The sequence below is a fragment of the Dasypus novemcinctus genome, chromosome 15 (genome assembly GCF_030445035.2).
Source record: "Dasypus novemcinctus isolate mDasNov1 chromosome 15, mDasNov1.1.hap2, whole genome shotgun sequence".
Lineage (NCBI taxonomy): Eukaryota > Metazoa > Chordata > Mammalia > Cingulata > Dasypodidae > Dasypus > Dasypus novemcinctus.
This window is the reverse complement of record NC_080687.1, coordinates 94,871,353-94,896,396: the sequence shown is the minus strand read 5'-3', so window position 1 is coordinate 94,896,396 and position 25,044 is coordinate 94,871,353. Positions and strand designations below refer to the sequence as shown.

Genomic DNA, 25,044 nt, shown 5'->3' with positions numbered 1-25,044 from the left:
TTTAAAAGGGAGTCGGTCAGAACTACTAGAGTTGAACACCACAAAAACTGAAATCAAAATTGCCTAGGAGGGTTTCAAGAGCAGATTGAACCTAACAGGTGAAAGAATCAGTGCACTTGAAGACAAGACACTTGAAATGATTCAGGCTGAGGAACAGAAGGAAAAAGCAATTATGAAATATGAAAATACCCTAAGACACCTCTGGGACATCATCAAGCACACCAATAGACACATGATGGGAGACCCAGAAGGAGAAGAGAGAAAGGGGAAGAAGGAATATTCAAGGAAATAATGACAGAGTATTTCCTACCAAGATTTTTTTATCTAACAAAGACTTTCTTTGAAAAATGAGGGAGAGAGAAAGACATTCCCAGATAAACAAAAGCTGAGGGAGTCTGCACTACAAGCAATGCTAAAGGGAGGTCTTCAGACTCAAAGGAAGAATGCTAGAATGTGGTTCAAAGCAGCCTAAAGAAACGATTGCAGTGGCTGTGACCTTGGATGTGGACACAGCAAACAGCCATCTCATCATTTTTGATGACCTGAGAAACACCCAGTGTGGTAACATCACACAGTATTGGAAAGAGCATCCTGAGATTTTCAGCTACTCAATCTGTATCCTAAGTTCACCTTTCTCCTTGAGACTCAGCAGGTCCATTATTTGTTCCTTTAAAAAAAAAAAAAAAGTGATGAGTTTTCTCAGTACCTATATCCTAAAGAATCCAGATATGAAAATTACTCCAGAATAATTTAAGACAAATTGTGAGCACAAATCCACATATTGAAAAAGGCTGCTTTCTTATAGCTAAGTTATTTTCTCTTTCAGAAACATATTACAAACTATTATCATAGGGAAAAAAGTACAACTTTATCAATGATATACCCAAATTATGGTACTCTAACATTAAATGAATAGTTATTATTGGTTAAAAATTAAAATGGTGCATAAATCCACTTTGGGACTAATAGATAAATTTCTTTACAACAATCTATTGAGCTTATGTACAGTTGACCTATTTTGCATGCACTCATTTGTGTGTGTGTGTAGTTCTATTTTTACCACATGTATGGATTCATATAGCTACCATCACTTGATCTAGTGTTTTACAGAGATTATGAGTTAAATAAAAATATTTTAACTGCCAAAAAAATTTTAACATCTTAAGTATATAACAATCATATTTGCTTTGGTACTTCAATAGCACATGCACGCACATTTTTTTTTATTAGAGAAGTTACAACTTGACAGAACAATCATGCATACCATGCAGGATTCCCATACATCACCCCACCACCAACATCTTACATTGTTGTGACAAATTTGTTACAAATGATGAAAGAACATCGTTGTAATATTACTTTATCTATTAGCCAAAGTAAAAAAAATGTGGTATATTTTTTCCACAAATCATCCTATTGTTAACACCATGTATTAGTATTGTATACTTGTTATATTTCCTGAGAGAATATTCTCATATTTGTATTGCTAACCACAGTCCATCTACCATAGGGTTCACTGTATAATACAGTCTCTTACCTTATGCAGCTCATCCAAAATGTACACTCAGTGGCTCTCAATTTCATCAGAGTTGTGCTGTCACCACCTCAGTCCATTTTAGAAAGTGTTCACTGTTCCAGAAGGAAGGGTTCCATACCCCTTATACACCCATGGATAGCCTTTAGCACTGATATAGTACCTTCTTTGCCTTTGCTGCAAAAATATTACAGTATTACTCTTAACTATAGTGTATAAGTTATATTAATTGAATTTTCCCATGGAGCACCATATTCTTAACACCTTGTAATAGAGGAATGTTCCTGTATTTGTACTAATAGCCACAATCCTCATCCACCACCAAAATACCGTTACACAATCCCTAGATTATCCTCTAGCTGTCTTTCACTTGACTTAACTTCCCTAGACTACCCCTTTTAACCACAATCACATTTATAAATCAGCAGGGTTAGTTATACTCATTATAATGTGTTACTGTCAATTCTATCCATTCCACACATTTACAATCAACCTTATTAAATATTCTACTTACATTCAGCATCAGCTCCCCATTTTCAACCTATCCTATCTCCTAATAGCCTGTAATCTGTAGTTTAACTCCTTGAGTTTGCTCATTGTATTTCGTTCATGTCAGTGAGACCATACAATATTAGTCCTTTTGTGTCTGGCTTATTTCACTCAACATAATGTCCTCTAGGTTCAACCATGTCGTCATATGCATCCCAAGTTCATTTCTTCTTACAGCTGAAGAGTATTCCATCATGTGTATTTACCACAGCTTATCTATTCATTAGTTGATGGATACTTAAGTTGTTCCCTGCTTTTAGCAATTGTGAAAAATGCCGCTATGAACATCAGCATGCAAATTTTGTTTGTATCCTTGCTCTCAGTTCTTCTGAATATATTCCTAGTAGCAGGACTGCTTAATCATATGGAAGCTCTATATTTAGCTTCCTTAGGAACTGCTAAACTGTCTTCCACAGAGGATTGCCCCATTTTACATTCCCACCAACAGTGAAGGAGTGTTCTTATTTCTTCATTCTTCTCCAGCACTTGTAGTTTCTTTTTTTTTTTTTTAATAATTACTATTCTTTAAGGTATGAAATGATATCTCTCTGTAGTTTTGATTTGCATTTCCCTAATGGGTTGTGATTTTGATTATCTTTTCATGTGTTTTTTGACCATTTGTATTTCCTCTTTGGAAAAAAGGTTCAAGTTTGCCCATTTTTCATTTGAATTGCTTGTCTTTTTATTATTGAGTTGTGAGTTCTATTTATGTAACATGGAAATCAAACCCTTATTGGATATGTGGTTTCCAAATATTTTCTCCCATTGAATGAGTTGCTTTTTCACTTTCTTGGCAAAGTCATTTGAAGCACAAAAGTGTTTAAGTTTGAGGAGTTCCATTTCTCCATTTTTTCTTGCATTACTTGGGCTTTCAGTGTAAGGTTTAAGAAACCACCACCTACCACCAGGTCTGAAGATGTTACCCTACATTTTCTTATTGGAATTTTATGATTCTCATCTTTATATTTATGTCTTTGATCCATTTTGAGTTAATTTTTGTATAAGGTGGGAGAGAGGGCTCCTCATTCTTTTTTTAAATAAGGCATCCAGTTTTCCCAGCACCATTTGTTTAATAGATGTTCTGACTCAGCTGGGTGGGTTTGATAGCCTTGTTAAAAAAATCATTTACCATAGATTTCAGAGTCTTTTTCTGAGTTCTTTAATTTGGTTTCATTGGTCAATCTATCTTTATGCCAGTACCATGCTGTTTTACCACTGTAGCTAAGTAATATGCTTTAAAGTCAAGAAGTGAGAGTCCTCCAACTTTTTCTTTTTAAAAATAATTTTGGCTATTTGAGGTCCCTTACCCTTCCAAATAGACTTGATAATTGGCTGTTTTTCATTTCTATAAAAAAAAAAAGCTGTTAGAATTTTTATTGGAATTCCATTGAAAGTGTAAATCAGTTTGGAGAGAATTGATATCTTAGTGATAGTCTTCCAATCCATGGACATTGTGTGTCCTTCCATTTATTTAGGTCTTCTTTGGTTTCTTTTAACAATGTTTTATAGTTTTCTAAATACAGGTCCTTTATATCTTTGGTTAAGTTTATTCCTAAATATTTTATTATTTTAGTTGCTATTGTAAATGGAATTGTTTTCTCACTTCCTCCTCAGGCTATTCATTAGTAGTGTATAGGAATTCTAAAAGACACCCATACACATATATTTTTACTATATCTCTTTGTCGTCCCCATTTTTTTTATCACTTATATCTTTGTACATTGTACATGCAAAGCTATACATTTAGTATTACCATTTTTGCATGTGCATTTTAGCACCTGAAGAAGTAAGAAGTGGAGTTACATATCAAACAATACACTGCCATAATACTGGCTTTTTTTTTTTTTAAGATTTATTTAATTTCTCTCCCCTTCCCCCCTGTTGTCTGCTCTCTGTGTCTATTTGCTGTGTGTTCTTCTGCATCCGCTTGTATTATCTGGTGGCACTGGGAAACTGCATCTCTTTTTTGTTGTGTCATCTTGCTGCGTCAGCTCTCCATGTGTGCGGTGCCACACCTGGGTGGCCTGTGATTTTTTCATGCAGAACGACTCTCCATCTGGGGCACACTACTTGCACATGGGACACCCCTATGCGGGGTCACCCCTGTGTGTCACAGCACTCCTTGCATGTGGCAGCACTGTGTGTGGGCCAGCTCCACATGGGTCAGAAGGCCCTGGGAATTGAACCCTGGACCCTCCATATGGTAGACGAATGCTCTGTCAGTTGAGCCACATCCACTTCCCTAATACTGGCTTTTAAAATTACCCCAATAGTTACCATTACTGCAGGTCTTACTAATTTATGGCCATCTGTTTTGACATGTTGTCAAAGACCACTCAATGGGTAAAGAATAGTCACTTCAGCAAATGGTGCTGGGAAAGTTGAATCTCCATTTCCAATGGGGAAAAAAAGAAGTAGGACCCCTACTACATACCTTATACAAAAATCCACTCTAAAAGGATCAAATATCTGAATATAATAGACAGAACTATCAAACTCCTAGAAGAAAAGGTAGGGAAGCATCTTCAGGACCTTGTGTTAGGGAATGGTTTCTTAGACTCTACAACCAATGCACAAGCAATAAAAGAAAAAATAAATGGGACCTCATCAAAATTAAAAACTTTTGTACCTCAAAGGACTTTATCATGAAACTTATACAATAAGAGCATATATATGGAAACCACATATCTTATCAAGGTTTAATATCCAGAATATATAAAGAAATCCTTCCACTTGAAAAAACGACAAGGAGAAGGTTCTGAGGGAATGGAGAGGAAAGAGTAGGTGTAATTTAGGGCATTTTGGAGACATTGGAATTGTCCTGCATGATATTGCAATGATGGATACAGGCTATTTTACATTTTGTCAAAACCCATAAAATTGTGCGGTGCAAATTGTAAAGTATAGTGTAAACTATAGTCCATGGTTAGTAGCAATGCTTCAGTATGTGTTCATCAATAATAACAAATGTACCACACTAATGAAAGACATTGTTAATGGGGGAAAGTGTTGGAGGGGAAGGGGGCAGGGTACCTGGGAATCCCCTAAATATATATTTTTTTAAGATTTCATTTTTTATATTTCATTTATTCTCCCCTCCCCTGTGGCTTCCTTGCTGTCTGCTCTCTGTGTCCATTCACTGCACATTCTTCTGTGTCTGCTTGTCTCCCTTTGTTGCGTTATCTTGCTGTGCCAGCTCTCCATGAGTGTGGGCCGTCAGCTCTCTGTGAGCACCGGCCAGCTTGCCTTTACAAGGAGGCCCTGGGACGTGAACCAAGGGCCCCCCACATGGTAGAGGGAAGCCAAATCAACTGAGTTACAGCTGCTTCTGCCCCATATATATATGTTTTTTTTTATCCCCACCCCCACCCCTTGAGGCTTTTTGTGTGCTGTCTGCTCTCTGTGTCCATTCACTATGTGTTCTTCTATGTCTGTATTTTTTTAAAAGATTTATTTAGTAAGTTTATTTCTCTCCCTTTCCCCTCTTCTCCCCCCACCCCCAGTTGTCTGTTCTCTGTGTCTATCTGCTGTGTGTTCTTCTTTGTCTGCTTCTGTTGTCAGCGGCATGGGAATCTGTGTTTCTTCTTGTTGTGTCATCTTGTTGTGTCAGGTCTCTGTGTATGCGGTGCCATTTCTGGGCAGGCTGAACTTTCACACTGGGCAGTTCTCTTTACGGGGTGCACTCCTTGTGCGTGGGGCTCCCCTATGCAGGGGATACCCCTGCGTGTCACAGCACTCCTTGCATGCATCAGCACTGTGTGTAGGCCAGCTGCACACGGGTCAAGGAGGCCCAGGGTTTGAACCTCAGACCTACCATGTGGTAGACAGACACCCTAACCGCTGGGCCAAGTCCACTTCCCTGTGTCTGTATTTTTTTATTTTTTTATTTCATTTCCCCCTTGTGGCTTGCTTGCTGTCTATTCTCTGTGTACATTCACTGTGCCTTCTTCTGTGTTCTCACTTGTCTCCCTTCTTTGCATCACCTTGATGAGTTGGCTTTCCTGCAGTGCTTGCCGGCTGGGTGGCTCTCTACTGCGTGTGGACAAGACTGCCTTCACAAGGAGGCCCTGGGACATGAATCCAGGGCCTCCCATATGGTAGACAGGAGCCCAATTGATGGAGCCACAGCTGCTTCCCCCTCCCTTATATTTTTTGATGTGACATTTATATAATCTAAAGCTTCTTTAAAAATAAAAATATATTTGAAAAAAATATATACATACCTGCCCACCTTGACACAAAATAAAGAGAAGGCAGGAAGCAGAGGTTCAAGGTTTTTACCTTAACATAAATGAGGAGGGAAGGGATAGCTATTGAGAGCTAGCATCTAGTGTGGTGCTTGGAGCATACTATGTGCTCAATGGATATTTCATAAATAAATAAATTGATAAACATGAAAAAAAGACAGTGAACCTGGTTTTAAAGATGGGCAAAAGAATTGTATAGACATCAATCCAAAGAAGATATATAGATGACTAGAAAGCGCATGAAAAGATGTTCAACATCATTAGCCACTAGGAAAATGCAAATCAAACCACAATAAGATACAATTTCTTACCATTAGAAAGGCTGATTTTTTAAAAAAAATAACAAGTGTTCGATAAGATGTGGGGAAATAGAAACAATCATTTCTGATGGCAATGTAAAATTATGTAGCCACTGTGTAAGACAGTTTGGCATTTCCTCAGAAAGCTGAGTATAGAACTACCATATGATTCAGCCATCCAAATACTAGGTACATACCCAAGAGAATTGAAATCAGGGATTCAAACAGATATTTACACACCACTAAGCACATAGGGGCATTATTCACAATTTTCAAAAGACATAACCCATGTGTCTATCAACCGGAGAAAAGATAAATCATCTGTGGTAAATACATACAAGGGACTATTATTCAACCATGAAAAGAATGAAATGCCAATAAATGTGACAACATGGATGAACCTTGAGGACTTGTATTGAGTGAAATAAGCCAGACACAAAAGGACAGATATTTTATGTTATAAAATAGTAGAATAAGCAGGCATATAGAGTCAGAATCTAGAATATAGATTACCAGGGATGGGATGTGATAGGAAATGGGAAGTCAATGCTTAAAATGTACAGAGTTCCTATTTTGAATGATGGAAGTGTTTTGGTAATGGATGGTGGCGATGGTAGCACAACATTGTGAATGTAATTAACAGCACTTAAATATGTATCTGAGTATATTAAAAGGGAAATGTTAGATTGTGTATATGGTAACAGATTACAAATATTTTTAAATTCATAGACTCTCAATTTTAAAAATGGAAAGGAGGATGTTACTACTGAAACCACAGAAATAAAAATAATTCTAAGATGAAAGTATGAACAATTGTATGCCAACAAATTAGATAACATAGATTAAACGGACAAATTCATAGAAGCACTCAAATTACCAACATTGATTAAGCATTAGAAAATTTCAAGAGACCAATATTGAATCAGTAATCAACCTCACAACTAGGGAATTTGTAGGGCCTGATGCTTCACTGATGAATTTTACCGAATATTTCTAGAAAAATTAACATCAGCCATTCTCAAACTCTTCCAAAAACTTTAAGAGGAGGGAACACCCTAACTCATTCTTTGAGGCAAAAATCACCTTAACACCAAAGCCAGATAAAGATACCACAAGAGAAGAAATTTACAAGCTAATACCCCTTACAAATATAGTTGCAAATATCCTCAACCAAATACTAGCAAACCAGATCCAGCAACTCACTTAAAGAATTATATACTATGATCCGGTGAGATTGACCCCAAGTATGCAATGATGGCTAACATAAGGAAATCAGTTAATGTAAGACACTACATTACTAGAATGATGGACAAAACACATGATCATCTCAATTGATGCAGAAAATACACTGGACAAAACCCAGCACCAATTCTTGATAAAATATCCTAGAAAACTAGGAAAAGAAGCATACTTCCTCAATATGATAAAAATCCACAGCTAACATCATATTCAATGGTGAAAAAATGAAAACATTTCCTCTAAAATCAAGAACAAGACAAGGATGCCCCCTGTCACCTCTATTATTCAACATTGTACTGGAAATTCTACCCAGAGCAATTAGGGAAGAAACAGAAACAGAGGGCATCTGACTTGGAAAGAAGTAAAACATTCCCTATTTGCAGATGACATGATCCTATATATTGAAAATCCTGAAAAATATACAACAGAGCTCCTGGAGCTAATAAACAAATTCATCAACTTGACAGGGATAAGATCAACACTCAAAAATCAGTAGTGTTTCTTTAACTAGTAATGAAAAATATCAAGAAAACAATTCCATATAGCACAGTGACTAAAAGAATAAAATATCTAGTAAAAAATTTAACCAACAATGAAAAATACCTGTTCAGGGAAAACTACAAGACATTGTTGAAAGACATCAAGGTTGACCTAAATAAATGGAAGCACATTCTGTGTGTGGGGACCTCAAGAATCTGGCTACCCTGCAGACCATCCCCCATTCCCTCTTTTAGCCCCTTCTGGATGCTGTTCATGGGCTGAACCAGTTCAACATCTCATCTTTGTCTTCTTCATGCACTACTGACTATATTCTATAGTATAAGTCAAAAAGCCGTGTCGGTATGGTGGTTGTCCATTCTCACCTCCTTGTTAGTTGTCCTGGGTGAGTCCAGTGAACTGGAGAGTAGGCATTGCAACTCTGCTGAGGCTCAGGGCCCACCTGGCACATGGACAGCTGAAAGATTCCAGTCTCTTGGATGTATGCCTACCAACTCCAGCACCAACTAGAGGTTCAAATAGAAGGGACAGAAGAGGCACATGTAGAGAAGTCACAACTGTCACACTCAGGAGAACAAAGAGTCCCATCCATCACCCATATGGGATTGAGGCCCCCTCTCAATTAGAGGGGGAGTGGGCATCACCATCCCAGAATCCTCAGGATTGGGGAATAAAATGTGGACTAGAGTGGACTTACTGGTATTCTACTATAGACATTGTGATTCTAGCAATGGAAGAAATTATATCGTTGATGTGGAGACAGTGGCCACAGGGAGCGGTAAGAAGAGGGGGCATTTCTGGGACTTGGAATTTTCCTGACTGACATTGCAATGACAGATATAGGCCATTATATATCTTGCATTGTGTGGAAGAGAATTGTGTGGAAGAGAATGTAAACTAGAATGTAAACTATAATCTATGCTTAATGGCAGTGCTCCAAAAATGGTTTCATCAATGAATGTACCATACAAATGAAAGAAGTTGTTAATGTGGGAAAGAATGGGAGGTGTGGGGAGTGGGGCATATGGGAATCCCTTATTTTTTGTGTGTAACATTTTGTGTAATCTAAGTATCTTTTAAAAAAATAAAAAATATATATTAAAAAAAAAGCCGTGTGGGATGCCTATCCTTTGAAGACCATTTTTAAGGCTTCTACTAAGATAGCTGGAGGTCCCGGGGATTGAACCTGGGACCTTGAACATGTAAAGCAGGTGCTCAACTACTGAGCTACCCCTGCTGCTGGGTTGGACCTCTGCAGGAGTGCTACCTTTTTTTCATCACAAATCCCCCAGATCCTACCTCATTCTTAAAACTGAATATAATGATGTTTCGAGTTCCAGAAAAAAAATAGAAATAATTAGAAATAAAGAAACTCATAGACTCAGAATCCAGTGTATAGATTATTAGGGGATGGCTTTGAGATAAGAATTGGGGAGTTCAAGCGTAACTTGTAAAGAGTTTCTATTTGAGTTGATCACAAATTATTGTAATGAATGGTGGTAATGGGAGTACAACATTGTGAATGTAATTAACAGCACAGAATTAAATATTTGAATGTGGCTAAAACAGGAAATTTTAGGGAATGTGTATATTATTAGAATAAAAAGTTAAAAAACAGGACTGTATAGCACAGATAGTGAAAGCTATTGTAAATGATGGACTGCAGTTAATAGTACAATTATAAAAATGTTCTTTCATGAATTGTAACAAATGTACTGCACTAATGCAAGGTGTTAATAATAGGATATTATGGGGAACTCTACCTTTTATGTATAATTTTTCTGTAAACATACAACTTCTCTAATAAGAGAAAAAGACAACCTATAGAGTGGAAGAAAATATTTGGAAACCATATATCAGATAAGGGTTTTATATCCAGATTTTATAAAGATGTTTTACAACTCAAAAGAAAAAAAAAAAGGTTAAACCACCTAATTTAAAAATGGTAAGAGTACTTGAATAGATATTTCTATAAAGAAGATATAGTAATGGCAAATTAAGCCCGCAAAATGATGCTGAACATTGGGAAATGCAAATCAAAATCTCTATATTCCATTTCACACCTACTAGAATTGGCTACTATTTTTTTTTTAAGATTTATTTATTTATTCCACACACACCCCCTTGTTGTTTTGCCCTCACTGTCTGCTCTCTGTTGATTCACCATGTGCTCTGTGTCTGCTTGTCTTCTCTTCTCGTCTTCTCTTTGGGAGGCACCAGAAACTGATCCTGGGACCTCCAGTGTGGGAGAGAGGTACTCAATGACTTGAGCCACCTCAGCTGCCTGGTTTGTTGTGTCTCTCATTGTCTCTCCTCTTTGTCTCTTCTGTTGGGCCAGCTCACCACACAGGCCAACTTGCCTTCACCAGGAGTCCTCAGGAAATGAACCTGGGACCTCCCATATGGTAGACAGGAGCCCAATCACTTGAACCACATCCACTTCCCTACTATTTTTTAAAAAATGGAAAATAAAAAGTGTCATAGAGATAATGGAGAATCTTACTGTTGGTAGGAAAGCAAAGAGGTGCAGCCATTGTGGAAAACTCTTTGGCAGTGTCTCAGAAAGTTAAGTATAGAAGTACTCACTTCTAGGTATATACCCAAAAGAATTGAGAGCAGAGACTCAAACAGATATATGCACATCAGTGTTCATAACTACATTATTTGCAGTTGTCAAAAGATGGAAGCCACCATGTATCCATTAGGAGAGGAACTGAAAACATGTGCTATATACATACAACAGTGTAAAGGAGTGAACGTGCAATGACATGGGTAACCTTGAGAACATCATGTTGAGTAAGACAAGTCAAGCACAAAAGGACAAACATCGAATGATCTTATTCAATCATTATAATCAGCAATTCATAAAGGCAGGAACTTGATAAGGTTACCAGGGACTGGAGTGGAGTAGGGTACTACCAATTAATGCTTAATTGGTAGAGGTGTGCTGTTTGGGATGATGGAAAAGCTTTGGTAATGGGTGCTGGTCATGGTAGCACAACACTGTAAATGTATTAATAGTTAACACCATTGAATTATATATTTGAATGTAGTTAAAACAGGGAAATTTTAGATTATATATTACTAGAATTAAAAAAAATTTTAACTATAGGATTATACAACACAAATATGAACCCTAATGTACACTTTAGACTATAGTTAATAGTATAATTGTAACCAATGTACCACATTAATGCAAAGTATTAATAAAAGGGTCAAATGGAGGGTTTTTTTGCATGATCTTTTTGTAAACCTTCAACTCTAATAAAAAGTTGAAAAGCAACTGATCTAGAGCCCTAGACTAAGCCAGGAGACCTGTGTTCGAGGACCTGTTCTACCCCTAAGTGGCTATACAGCTCCATGAAGGGTCATTTGGGATTGGGGGGGGGGGGGTCTGTGTGTTCTCACTATAAAATGGAATGGTAAGTAGTGGCAATAGTCTGATGATATAATCTGCAACACATGTTCCATAACAATGTAGTTAGTATATTGGTGGAGGGGTGTTGTGTGGGAATTCCACACATGTATATGATTGTTTTGTAAGTTTACAGCTTCTCTAATAAAAAACATTTTTAAAAAATGGAATGGTAGGACAAAGGGTTGGATCAGATAATCTCTAAGGTCTTTCCGGCTCTAAAATTCCATGTCTATATGAAATCTTAAATGACAGCAATCTATGATGTGGTCTTTATTAATTTTGTTATTCAGGGAGCCTCTGCCCAGAGAACAATGACTTAAGGAAATAACATGACTTTAGAAACTTTAAAAATGCTTTAAAGAGGAAAGGGGAAACTGTACATGCACCATGGTCGGATTTTCCTCTTTTCTCTAGGAAAGCCTTTTCTATTTTGGAGAACGACGGACAGATAAAGCCACCAGTTCTAAATTTCAGGGAGTAGAAACACCTTCTCAGGTAAGTTTCTTTGCAAAGAGGGTGGGGGCATGGCTCTTTGGAGATTTGTCTAAGAACAGTGCCCACGGCTTGGTTTCTTTTTAGACTCTTCTTTCACAATCAGGCAAGCAGCACGTGGATACACTATGACAGGTCAGGTGGCCTTAATTCCTTCCAAAGGCTGAGAGCTGCATCTCAGGGGCTGCTCATTCTTTGCAAACGTTAGGTTCTCCCTAGGGCATCCTGCTATCCATTTTATATTGGTTATTGTTTAGATTTCAGAAGTTGAATCCCTCCCCAAAGTAGGAATGTCAAATCTCTAAGGTCCCAGACCACTAAGATTATGTAAAGTCATCAGTCTTTTATTTCCCTCTAAAGTGGAACTGAATTGTTCACAAACTCCTGCAGGGGCAATTGAACTCCTTCAGATCATTACAAGGAAGCTTTCTGCATGACTTCCCTGTGTGTCTGTGTGTGAGTGGTGGGGGGAGGAGGCGGAGAGAGAGGAAAAGAGAGAGAGGGCTCGAGATAAAGTGCCTATATTTTGAAAGATAAAGAAGGGAGAATTAACATTTTTCAAGACTATATTGTATACCAGACACTGGTGCACTTTTATATGTATTATCTCATTTAATTCTCATAATATCCATGTGAAATATATACTTTCACCTAATTTTTCTTTGTAACAATACTTTATTATGGAAAATCTCAAACATACACAAGAGTTGCAAAATCTTATATAAATCCCCTCATCTTCATCACACAACTTCAACAATCATTTCACACTAGCTAACAATGTTTCATCCATTCTCTCCCCACACTCCCACTCTCCACTCCTCCCCTGAACCTGGATATTTTTTTTTTTAATTTTTAATTTGAGAACTTGTGAGTTAACAAAACAATCATGCATACCATACAGGATTCCCATACATCATCCTACCACCAACACCTTACATTGTTGTGACACATTTGTTACATCAATTGAGAGGATCACGTGATTTTTCTTCAATTTATCAATGTGGTTTACTATGCTAATTGATTTTCTTGTGTTGAACCACTCTTGCATACCTGGGATAAAACCCACTTGATCATGGTGTATAATTCTTTAAATGTGCTTTTGGATTCTGTTTGCAAGTATTTTGTTGAGGATTTTTGCATCTGTATTCATTAGAGATATTGGTCTGTAGTTATCTTTTTTTGTACTATCTTTATCTGCTTTTGGAATTAGGGTGATGTTAGTTTCATAGACTGAGTTTGTTGGCATTCTTTCCTGTTCAGTTTTTTGGAAGAGCTTGAACAAGATCAGTATTTATTCATCTTTGAATGGTTGGTAGAATTCATCTGTGAAGCCTTCTGGTCCCAGGCTTTTCATCTTTGAGAGGTTTTTGATGACCATTTCAATCTTTTCACTTGTGATTGGTTTGTTGAGGTCTTCTATTTCTTCTAAAATCAGTGTAGGTGCTTCATGTGTTTCCAGGAATTTGTCAATCTCATCTACATTTTCTAGTTTTTTGGCATACAATTATTCATAGAATCCTCTTATGATCTTTCTTATTTCTCTGGGGTCAGTGGTAATGTCCCCCCTCTCATTTCTAATTTTATTTATTTGTATCATCTCTTTTTCATTGTGAAGTTAGCTAAGGGTTTGCCAATTTTGTTGATCTTCTCAAAAAACCAACTAATGGTTTTTTAATTCTCTATTGTTTTGGGGTTTTTTTTTGTTGTTGTTCTCGATTTCATTGATTTCTGCCCTTGTTTTTACTATGTCTTTCCTTCAGCCTAGTTTGGGATTAGTTTGCTGCTCTTTTTCTAGTTCTTCCAGCTGTGCAATTTGATCTTCAATTTTAGCCGATTCTTCTTTTTTAATGTAAGCATTGAGGGCTTTAAATTTCCCTCTCAGCATTCATGTCCCATAGGTTTTGATATGTTGTGTTCTCATTTTCATTCATCTCAAAATATTTGCTGAATTCTTTTGCAATTTCATCTTTGACCCACTGATTGTTTGAGTGTATTGTTTAATCTCCGTGTATTTATGAATTTTCCCTTTTTTGTCCATTATTGATTTTGTTTCATTCCATTTGATCAGAGAAAATGTTTTATATAATTTCAATCTTTTTAAATTTATTGAGACTTGTCTTGTGACCCAACATACGGTCTATCTTTGAGAAGGATCCATGAGCACTTGAAAAGAAAGTATATCCTGCTGTTTTGGGGTGCAGTGCTCTCTAGATGTCTGTTAGGTCTAATTCATTTATCATAGTAGTCAAGTTCTCTGTTTCTTTCTTTATCTTTTGTCCAGATATTCTCTCCAATACTGAGAGTGGTGTATTGAAGTCTCCAACTGTTATTGTAGAGACATCTATTTCTCCCTTCAGCTTTGCCTCATGTATCTTGAGGCACTCAGGTTAGGTGCATAAATATTTAATATAGTCATTTCTTCTCATTGAATTGCCCCTTTTATTAATATATAATGACCTTCTTTATCCCTTATAACAGATTTCCTTTAGAAATCTATTTTGTCCGATATTAGTATTGTTACTCCAGCTCTTTTTTGGTTATTATTTGCATAGAATATTTTTTCCAACCTTTCACTTTTAGCCTGGTTGTGTCCTTATATCTGAGGTGAGTCTCTTGTAGACAGCGTATAGATGGGTCATATTTTTTAATCCATTCTATCAGTCTGTGTCTTTTGATTGGTGAGTTCAAGCCATTATCGTTCAATGTTTAAGTCTAAAGGCATTACTTATGTCATCCATTTTGACTCTTGGTTTTCAGTTGTTGTATCATACTATAGTCTTCTTTTTTTTTTTTTTTTTTTTACCCTTTCTAATATGCTTCATTTCTACACTCTTCTCCAACCTTTTCATCCCTGTTTTTTCCTTTCAGGCTGCAGCACTCCCTTTAGTATCTCTTGTAATTCTGGTATTTTGGTAACATAATCTATCAGTTTTTGTCTGTGAAGACTTTGAACTCATCCTTATATTTGAAGGACAGCTTTGCGGAATACAGAATTCTTGGCTGGCAGTTTTTCTCTTTCAATACCTTAATTACATCCTACCACTTTCTTCTCTCCTCCATGGTCAGCATTTAATCTTATAAAGTTTCCCTTGTATGTGATGCTTTGCTTTTCTCTTGCTGCTTTCAAAATCTTCTCTTTATGTTATTTGTCATTCTGAATAGTAGGTGTCTATTCATATTTATTCTGTTTGGGATGCATTGTCCTTGGACATTGATATTTATGTCTTTCATAAAGGTAGAGAAGTTTTCAGTCATTATTTCCTCAAATATCCTTTCTGGCTCTTTTCCTTTCTCTTCTCCTTCTCGTATACTGATAATATGTATGTTTTTGCATTTCACATTATTATTCAAGTCCCTGAGACACCCTGTTCCATTTTTTCCATTCTCTTCTCTTTCTGTTCTCTCTTTTCCAGTTCAGATGTTCTGTCTTGAAGCATTTCAAATCTGCCCTTATGTGTCTCTAATGTATAATTAATCTCATCCATTGTGTCTTTCATTCCCATAAGGACTGTTACTTTTCTTTGCAGGCTGTCAAATTGCTCTTTAAGTGTACTCAGTGCCTTTTGAATATCTTTACTCTCTTTAGCCATATTTTCATTCAATTCAATGATTTATGAGAATTATGTGATTATCATTAATTGTCTCAAATCCAGAATCTCTTCAAGGTATTTGGTTTGTTCCTTTGACTGGGCCATCTCTTCCTGTCTCCTAGTATAGCTTGTTTATGTTATGTTCCTGTATAAATGATATACTTCAATAAAAATATATTTTTAAAAGTCTGTCTGGGTTTGGGGAGAAGCAGTTTTGTTGTGACTGAGTTGAAGGGAGTGTTGTGGTTTGGTGGGCAGAGGAGCCTTTGAAGAATGGGAGAAGAGTGGATGTGAAACTGAAGATGAAGCACCAGCCCCTCCGGTCCTATTAGAGCATGGGGGTGGATCCACAGGCACCCAACAGTTCAGTCTGTGCAGGCCAAAAGTGTCTGCCATTACCTCAAAAGGCTGAGGAAACCCACCTCCCCTCCTATCCTACTTGGGGGTGGGAATGGAGCTACAGGTGTCTGACTATTCAGTCTGTGTGGGCCAAAAGCACCTGTAGTTGCCTATAGAGGCTGTTCCTCTCTTTTCCTATTGGGGGTGGGGGTGGAGCCACAGGTGTCCAACATCGAGTCTGTGCAGGCCCAAAGCACCTGCAGTTGCCCTGAGAGGCTGAGGAAGCACTAGCCCCCTCCTATCCTCTGGGGTAGAGGTGGAAAGGAATTGAAGGTGCTCAAAAAACCAGTTCACATAGGCTGAAAATGTCTGCAGTTACCTGGAGAGGCCGAGGAAGCCCAGCTCCCATCCTATCATATTGGGGTGCTGGGATGGAGTCCCAGGTGTCCAACTGTTCAGTCTATGCTGGCTAAAAGCACCTGCAGTTGCCTGGAAAGCCTGGTGTAGATCCCCCCAGCTTCCTCCATGCCAGAGGTGGGGCTGGAGCCTAGGCTAGAGTTGCAATCCAATCTTGGTGGAAAGAAGCCAGTCCCTAACTTGACTGGATTTTCAGTTAGCTCTGAAAATCAGTTAGTCTCTTCCTTCCATTCCTTCAAGGATGTTGCAAGATGCTCTTCTGGTCTCCTGGAGCCCCAAACAGGTGCTTTAGATGGCTCTGTGTGATACTAACTGCCCATAGGATGAACTGACTCTGGGAGCTCCTTACTTTGCTGCCATCTTGCTCCACCTCCTCCAGAAAGACTTTTTTTTCCCCACAGTTGCAATTAGTGGTGCTTTACTGTGATCTTGTTGTAAATCTTTTGTTGTTTGTTTGGTTAGTTGCCATCTGCATCATAAGCAACCTGTAAGCAATATAGTTCCTCTAGTTAATTACTGTCCTTAAAAAGCTCTATACAATGCATGAGTAAACTTATCAAGTTAAACTATAGAGTATAGGAAGTGGACTTGGCCCAATGGATAGGGCATCCACCTACCACATAGGAGGCTCGTGGTTCAAACCCCAGGCCTCCTTGACCCGCGTGGAGCTGGCCCATGTGCAGTGCTGATGCATGCAAGGAGTGCCATACCATGCAGGGGTGTCTCCTGCATAGGGGAGCCCCATGTGAAAGGAATGCACCTTGTAAGGGAGCTGCCCAGTGTGAAAGAAAGTGCACCTGCCCAAGAATGGCACTGCACACATGGAGAGCTGATGCAGCAAGATGACACAACAGAAAGAAACACTGATTCCCGGTGCCACTGATAAGGATAGAAGCGGTCACTGAAGAACACACAGAGAATGGACACAGAGAGCAAAAAACTGGGGGGTTGGGGGGGGAAGGGGAGAGAAATAAATTTTAAATAAATAAATAAATAAATAAGCTATAGAGTATAGATTAGTAGGAGACAGAATGTGGATTAAGAAGGGTATGCTGATGCTGAATGTATGTAGAATGTTTAATAAGGTTGATTGTAAATATGTGGAAATTGATATAGAGTTGACAGTAACACATCATAATGAATATAACCAACACTGCTGATTTATTAATGTGATTATGGCTGAAAAGGGGCAGTCTAGGAAGGTTAATGTTAATTGAAAGACAGCTAGAGGATTATCTAAGGACTGTATAGCATAGTGATTTTGGTGGGAGATACACATACAAGAATGTTTCTCTATTACAAAGTGTTAACATGGTGATACATGGGGAAAATGCAATTAATGTATCTTATAGATTATAGATTAATAATTGTACAACAGTAATGTAATATTTTGTGGCAAAGGTAGAGGAGGTACTATATCAAGGTAAGTGTAAAAAAAGGAATATGGGATTTGGTTTTATGAGATATGATTTTGAGCAAGCTTTCTTTTTTCATTTTTTTCTTTAACAGGGAGAACTTGGTCATGTCATTTAACAATCTGTACTCATTTATTCATCTTTTGGAATACTGGGGAAGCAATTGAGTTTGTTTTTAGGATTAAATAGGATACATGTGCCTGGACAGGACTTTTTAAAGTAATGCTTCCATAATTTGTTAAGCTGTCTTTTGTCTATTTTATTTTTTTGAAGTTGAAATTAAGTTTTTTTTTTAAAAAAAAAAGCTCTATGCAAAAGAAAAAAAGAAAAAACAAAAAGGAATGCTGACCATAGACTTTTGTATTCTACTTAAATTGAGGCTTGTCTTGTTTTACAGAATAGATATGTTGGATATTTTGAAAAAGTGATAAATGACTACTACTGGAATCTTCCTCCAAGAAAAACACTCATAATCAAAAGGATTGTTATTCATTCTATTCATAGTAAGTGCTTTACATGTAATTGGAGAATTGGGCAAGAGAACGAATGCTGTTACTATTTGGAAAGGTTTTATTCATAACTCTGTATTTGGGCCATCCCAGCTTGTGGCTATCTTCTTAATGTACCTTCACACGTGAATCGTACTCTGGAATTGCCCATCAGCCTGGCGACCCTGTGGCCTCTGGTCAGCTCCTAGATGTCCTTCTCCTTCTTCCTCTCTCAGCTTTACCTTCCCTTTACAGACATCCCCAGTTTGGGGAACTTCATTTACCCCTCCTTTTTTTCCCTTTTCTCTTTGCTCCTCTGGCCTAAACCCCATGTGGACTTTTCAGGGGAGAAGCTCTGATGGAAGAGAGGGGAAGCAAGTGCCTGTGAGCCCTCGAGGCCACTTTGTCTCATACTCCTTGCTATGGGCTCATCTTGGTGGAAGCATCTTAGATCCCATACCTTATTTTCACCTACTCTTTTCAGAGACTCTGTTTTCTCATCGTGCTAGTCTTTCCCTTTCCCTTCCCTCCTCCACTTGTAACCCTCTTACCCTCATTAATTCCACCAAGATATCTTAAACACCTGAACTACAAATGGATTTTACTTAGTCCCCATGAATTCTGTTTTACAAATAACTATTGAGTTTTGGGGCCAGGCCCTGTGCCCTTACGGAGTCCCTGGGTGGTAAGCCAAGGAGAAGACTAAGCACACAGATGAAGAGCTGTCCAATGTGCTCTGGGCACACAGGGGTGGCCCCAGTTCAGCCTGGGGATCAGAGAAAGCTCCCCAAGTAGGTAGCACATGCGCCTTCCTTTATGCCCTACCTGAACCTACTTGAAAATGGAAAGGGTAGGGAAAAGATGGACTCTGTAGGGGTGTCTTTTAGTACCAGTAGGAAAAATCCTTATAAACTTCAAAAGAGCTGATTGCCTGCTTCAGGAAGTAAAGAGACTGTTGAAAACCTGACTGGGTTCCTCCATTGCCAAGGAGGAAGGAAAATTGGTCAGATGCATCATCCATCTCTGGGACTTAATAAGGAAAAGAAAGGGGTGAAAGGAATTGCTCTCACCCATCTCTGTGTTTCTCCATCATCCGCGTTGCTTCCCCTGTCCTCCCACACCACCAGGAGGGGTACAAAGTCAGGGATGTCTTAGGGTGGAAGGGATGGCGCATCACCACTCTCACTGCCAGGGACAGAGGAGGGGGAGATGCTGCTGATCTAAAGCAGAACTCCACAGGCCTCTCCCGACAGCAAGATCAGGGAGCGCCCTGGATGCCTGGGCTGGCCTCGGGGCTACGCTACCAGGACTCCAGCGTCCCCCCCGAAGAGCAAGTTCTGGCCTTCTGAAGAGTCATGGAACGTAAGACTCAGACATGCTTTGTTTAACACGTCATCCAGTTATTCAGAAATAAAAGAATCCTTTAAAAGTATGTAAAAACTACCTAGTTAAAAAAGAAACTACAATTGACACTTACAATGGAAAGTGCTCTTTTTCTAATTATTTATATATGCTTAGTTCCCCAATACATATCATCACCACCTCTTGGTGGTGGAGAGATATATTAGCAGATTATCACAAGTAGATAAAATAGGTCTGTGGCTTCTGTAAACAAACTTCAACCCAGTAGCTTTGTTTCTGTGGGAAAATTTTTCTCAATTTCCAAACGAGCATTGTACAGGCAGAGCCTTCAAACACAGCCGGTTCTAGCAGGAGTCTGCCTTTGTATATACATGAGCAGCTGCTTGTGAAAAGGTTCTGTAGACAGCCAAGTTCCTCCTGACCGCTTCATAGAATGTGTATGAATTATGAGGGATGGGACTGTAGTGGAGAAGAATGGCTGACCTCACCCAGCACCCCAGAACTGTTGTAAGTCCAGAGGTGCCAGTGGGGAGAGCAGGGCCTCTCTTCCCCTTCCTTTACACACTCGATGGGGCCAGCAAAAAGAGCTGTACTACTTTACAGTGTGGTAGAAGAGGCAACTTGGCCTGTGTTGGAGAAGTTTCTTCCACTAGGACATTTAAACCCAACTAAAAAACCAACTTGGTGGTGTGACAGCCAGTGTTGGACCCTGAGTGTATACTCTGCCTTGGATTCCTCTTTGTTAACAATGGGAAGGACAGTATCTCCACAAAACATTTGGACTTATGAACTTTTGAGTAGTCAAACAGGCATTAATGTCTAGTCTTTTAGTCTAATGGGTTTTTTCCTGATGGAGTTTTAATGCATTTCTTTAATATGAAGAATGAGAATAAAAATAGTTTCTCAAATTTTCAAGCTTAAAATATTTGAACAAGTTCCAGAATTATGAATATTGTTTCAGCCTGATAGCATACCCTAAAACTGTGATTTCTCTTGAATTTTGCTTAAACCCTGCAGAAACCCACAATGTACTGTGTAGTTGAAAGTGAAAGGGGGACCACAACAGCAGCCCTGCACTAAAGGCCTCTGGCATGTATCTGCACTCCAGTCTGTCTCCCAGAGAGTAGAGTTCTGTTGGAGGAGAAGGGCCAGTGCTGGGGCATCTGAGGCCTTTCTGGGGCCATCCAAGGGACAAGTCTAATCTGTAATCCTTTATAAAATGAAATCTTCATTAACTGATTCCCCTAATTCAGAATCTCTGCCATTAGTCATGCCAAATTTGTTTTTATGCTGTCTGTGAAATAAAGGACTTCTTAAACTAACAGACAAAAAACTGTAAGGCAGAGATCTGAAGAAGAGAGGACCTTACCCACATTTTAGAAATACTGCAGTAAAATCTGGTTGTTAGTTTCTTGGGCTTGGTTTTCTAGCCTCAGACTAACATAAAATGGTGGCTTTTTAAAGGTCCAGTTTGAGCTACCTTATGAAGACTTCATAAGGTATGAGTTTGAGTTTGTGGCCCTTTGCATCTGCTGGATACTGTATGAGTTTAGAATAGTAGAACAAATCTAAGGAGTTAAAATTCTTATTGCATCTATGTAAATAATCAGGCCAAACCTAATGAAGCTAGCCTTATTTTGAATAAGAATAATCTTCCTTTGAGATTATTATGATCATAGGATAAAAAGACTGTCAAGAAAGAGAGTGAACAACTTTGAAATGGGCAATATCTTTTCTAGTGCACCCTTTCAGGGTTATGCCTACCTTTCACTGTCTTTGAGCTATTTTACAACTCTGTACACTGTAGAAAACTGATAGTAATGCAAATAATTTTTGTCTATAGAAATACAATTTGTCCAGTGGAATACAATTGATTCTCTGTTTTGCAACTCTTTGTAAATGCATTTCATCCATCCTCATCTGACTGTAAATGTGTAGTACTCTGAATTCTTCTTTCAACTAATGGTACAATTTTACTGGTTCCTTGTTATTTAATGAGTAAAATTAAATGTTTTAAAAATGCAATATATAGAACAGGGCTATGGAACCATTTCTCTACAAAAAAATTGGAGGAATAATATTAATATATATTCATATTATGTATATGTATGTGGTTGTGATTTTTATGTATGTGTGTGTGTGTATATATGTATCATCTCAGAGGGGAGGAGAAGATGGGGAGTTTTTGCTTAATAGGTACAGATTTTCTGTTTGGGTTGATGGAAAACATTTGGTAATGAATGGTGACGAAGGTAACAACACTGAATGTAATTAATACCACTGAATTGTATGCTTCAAAATGGTTAAAACAGAAACATTTATGTTTCATATATAAAACATAAAAAATTTTTAAAAGTTCTGGGAGAATATGTTTATACATAAAAATATAAGAAACTAATAATAGCAGGAAACTAAACAGATTTTCAGTTATGTAAATATAAATTATTTTAAAATTTTTACAAGTGTGGAAATTAATTTAAGTGTATAAATCAATGCCTTCTTCTTGTCATGTGATAATTATTTGAATTAGTTTAAGTGCTACATTTCCCTGATTTCTGGTAAATATCAGTAGAAAGAAGTCTGCAACTAGAATAGGAAAGATGGAACAGAGGGAAGAAAGTATGACTCCTAATGACAAATTAATTATACACTGTTAGTGGAAACAAAATTAAATGGAAAGAAAACAAATATAATGATAGATGAATAATCAAAACTGATTAATATGCCTTTCAACAAGATGGCAGCATAAGATTCTCTAAGGTGCCGTTCTCCCAAAGAATCTTTGAACAACTAGCAAAAACTGGCAGGACCATTTTCCTCAGAACTCCAGAAAACAGTTAAAGGGTTGCAGTAACTGAGTGAGTACTGTCTCAAGAAAATGCAGCTTAAAAAAAAAATGATAGGAAAAGCTCCAGGAACCCTTGCAGTTCCCTCTCCCACACCCTTCTGACCCTTCTGGTAAACTGTGGAGCCAGCCTCCACTCCCATCAGACTCCCTGGCACTGCTCTGGAGACAGCAGGGTAAGCCCTAAACAGACATGGAAGTGTCTGTAGGTCAGAGCCAATCTTATCAGGTAGTAGCCTGAAAAACTGAACCAGGAAACTTCAGGTTTGACCTCCCAGAGCTTGTCCTATAGGCAGAAGCAACTTCTGATAGCTGAAACAATATAAGAAACAAATGAGCTGAAGTGTGCTGGGGCAAAGGATTACCTGCTTTAAACCTTGCAATAGAGCCCTCAGAACTGGGTGGGGGAGGGGAGGAGTCTATTTCATAGGAATTATAAAAAGTATTCAAATTCCAAAGGCCAGGAGCTAGCACAAACTCAGGACAAGATGACACAGGCTCAGAAAAGACTGAGAGGGCCCTGCACCAGAAGGAATACACCAGCCAACATAGAGCCAATTTGCAAAGACTCTTAAAGATCTTTTTGCATTGCTTGGTTTGTTTTTGCTAGCTCCTGGTACTCAAGGAAATCTCAATCATATCACTAGCTGGACAAAAACTTAAGGAACAGAGAGTTTGGGGACTAAATCCAAGAGGGAACACTTTAAATACTAAAATATACAGTGTGCAAAAAAGATTACAAGAAAACAAAGAAATGTGAAATAATGACACATCCAAAAGAGCAAGATAAATTTCCAGAAACCATCAACAAAAAAAAAACAGACTTGGAAATGACAGATGAAAACTTTTTAAAAAAAAGTTATCCTTATTATGTTCAGGGAGATCAAGGAAAACAGAGAAAGAAGTAAAGGATTTCAGGAAAACAACGCATGAACAATATGAGAATCACAATAAAGATAGAAATTTTTAACAGAAACCAAATAATGGAGTTGAAGATCAAAATAACTGAAATTTTAAAATCCCTAGAGGGTTTCAACATCAGATTGGAGCTAGCAGAAAAAGAATCAGTAAACTTGAAAACAAGAATTAAGAAATTATTCAGGCTGAGAAGCAGAAAGAAAAAAGAGTTTTAGAAAAAGTGAACAGAACCTAAGGGGCCTTTGGGACACCATCAAACACACTAATATATACCTTATGGAAGTCCCAGAAGGAGAAGAAAGAAAGGGACAGAAGGAATATTTGAAGAAATTATGGCAGAAAACTTCCCAAATTTATTGAAAGACATGAAAATGCACATTCAGGAAGCAAATGAAATTCAAGCAGGATAAATTCAAAGAGAACCATGCCCAGATATGTAGTAGTCAAACCATCCAGTGCCAAGGAGAAGAGAATTCTGAAAGTTTCAGGAGAAATGCAAAGTGTTACATACAAGGGAGTTCCAATAAGACTGCCAATTTCTCATCAGAAACCACAGAGGCAAGAAGGCAGTGGGATGAAATATTTAAAGTACTGAAAGAAAACAATTGCCAACCAAGAAGTTTTTATTTGATGAGAATGTCTTTCAAAAATGAGGGAACAGTTAAGACATTCCCAGAAAAACAAAAGCTCAGGTAGTTGGTCACCACTAGAACTTCCCTATAAGCAAGAATAAAGAGAGTTCTTCAGACTTCTTCACAGTAGACAGTGGATTGAAGCAGAAAAAGAAATAAAGACCTCTGGTAAAAGTAACCATATAGGTAATTATAAATGCCATTACTATTTTATTGCATTTTCTGGCATGTAAGCCCATTTCTTACTTCTTACAGGGACTACAGTGCAAATGCATAAGAAGTAAGGATAAATCTATGGTTTGGGACATACAGTATATAAAGATATTGTAAGAAGTACAACCAAAATGTGAGGAAATGGTAGGGTACAGGAACAGTGTTTTGTGCTATTAAAGTCAAATTGGTATCAAATCCAATGTGATTGCTATAGATTTAGGATGTTAAATTTAAGCCCCAAGGTAACCACAAAGAAAATATATTAAAATATATACAGGAACAAATGAGAATAGACTTGAAACAGTATACTACAAAAATCAAATTAATATGACAATATTAATGGAAGAATGGCGGGGGGGGGGGGGGGGTATGGATATGTAAGACTTACAAAGACCAAAGAGCAAAATGTCAGAAGAAAGCCATGAATTATCAGTACTGACTTTAAGTGTAAGTGGATTAAACTCTCCAGTAAAAAGGCATAAAATGACAGAATGGATAAAAAAGTATGGCCTGACTATGTGGTGTTTACAAGATACTAACATTAAATTC

The 25,044-nt window shown here is 37.9% G+C and overlaps 1 protein-coding gene across 1 annotated transcript in view; it reads left to right on the top strand.

Moving 5' to 3' along the window:
* The window catches only part of LOC101427048 (phosphatidylinositol 3,4,5-trisphosphate 3-phosphatase TPTE2-like), a 109,610-nt gene that overhangs the window by 75,376 nt on the left and 9,190 nt on the right, over positions 1-25,044 (top strand). Inside the window, exons 12-13 of the mRNA XM_058276680.2 lie at positions 12,199-12,279; positions 18,435-18,540. Of these exons, the coding sequence (XP_058132663.2) occupies positions 12,199-12,279; positions 18,435-18,540 (187 nt within the window). The remainder of the gene's footprint in view (positions 1-12,198; positions 12,280-18,434; positions 18,541-25,044) is intronic.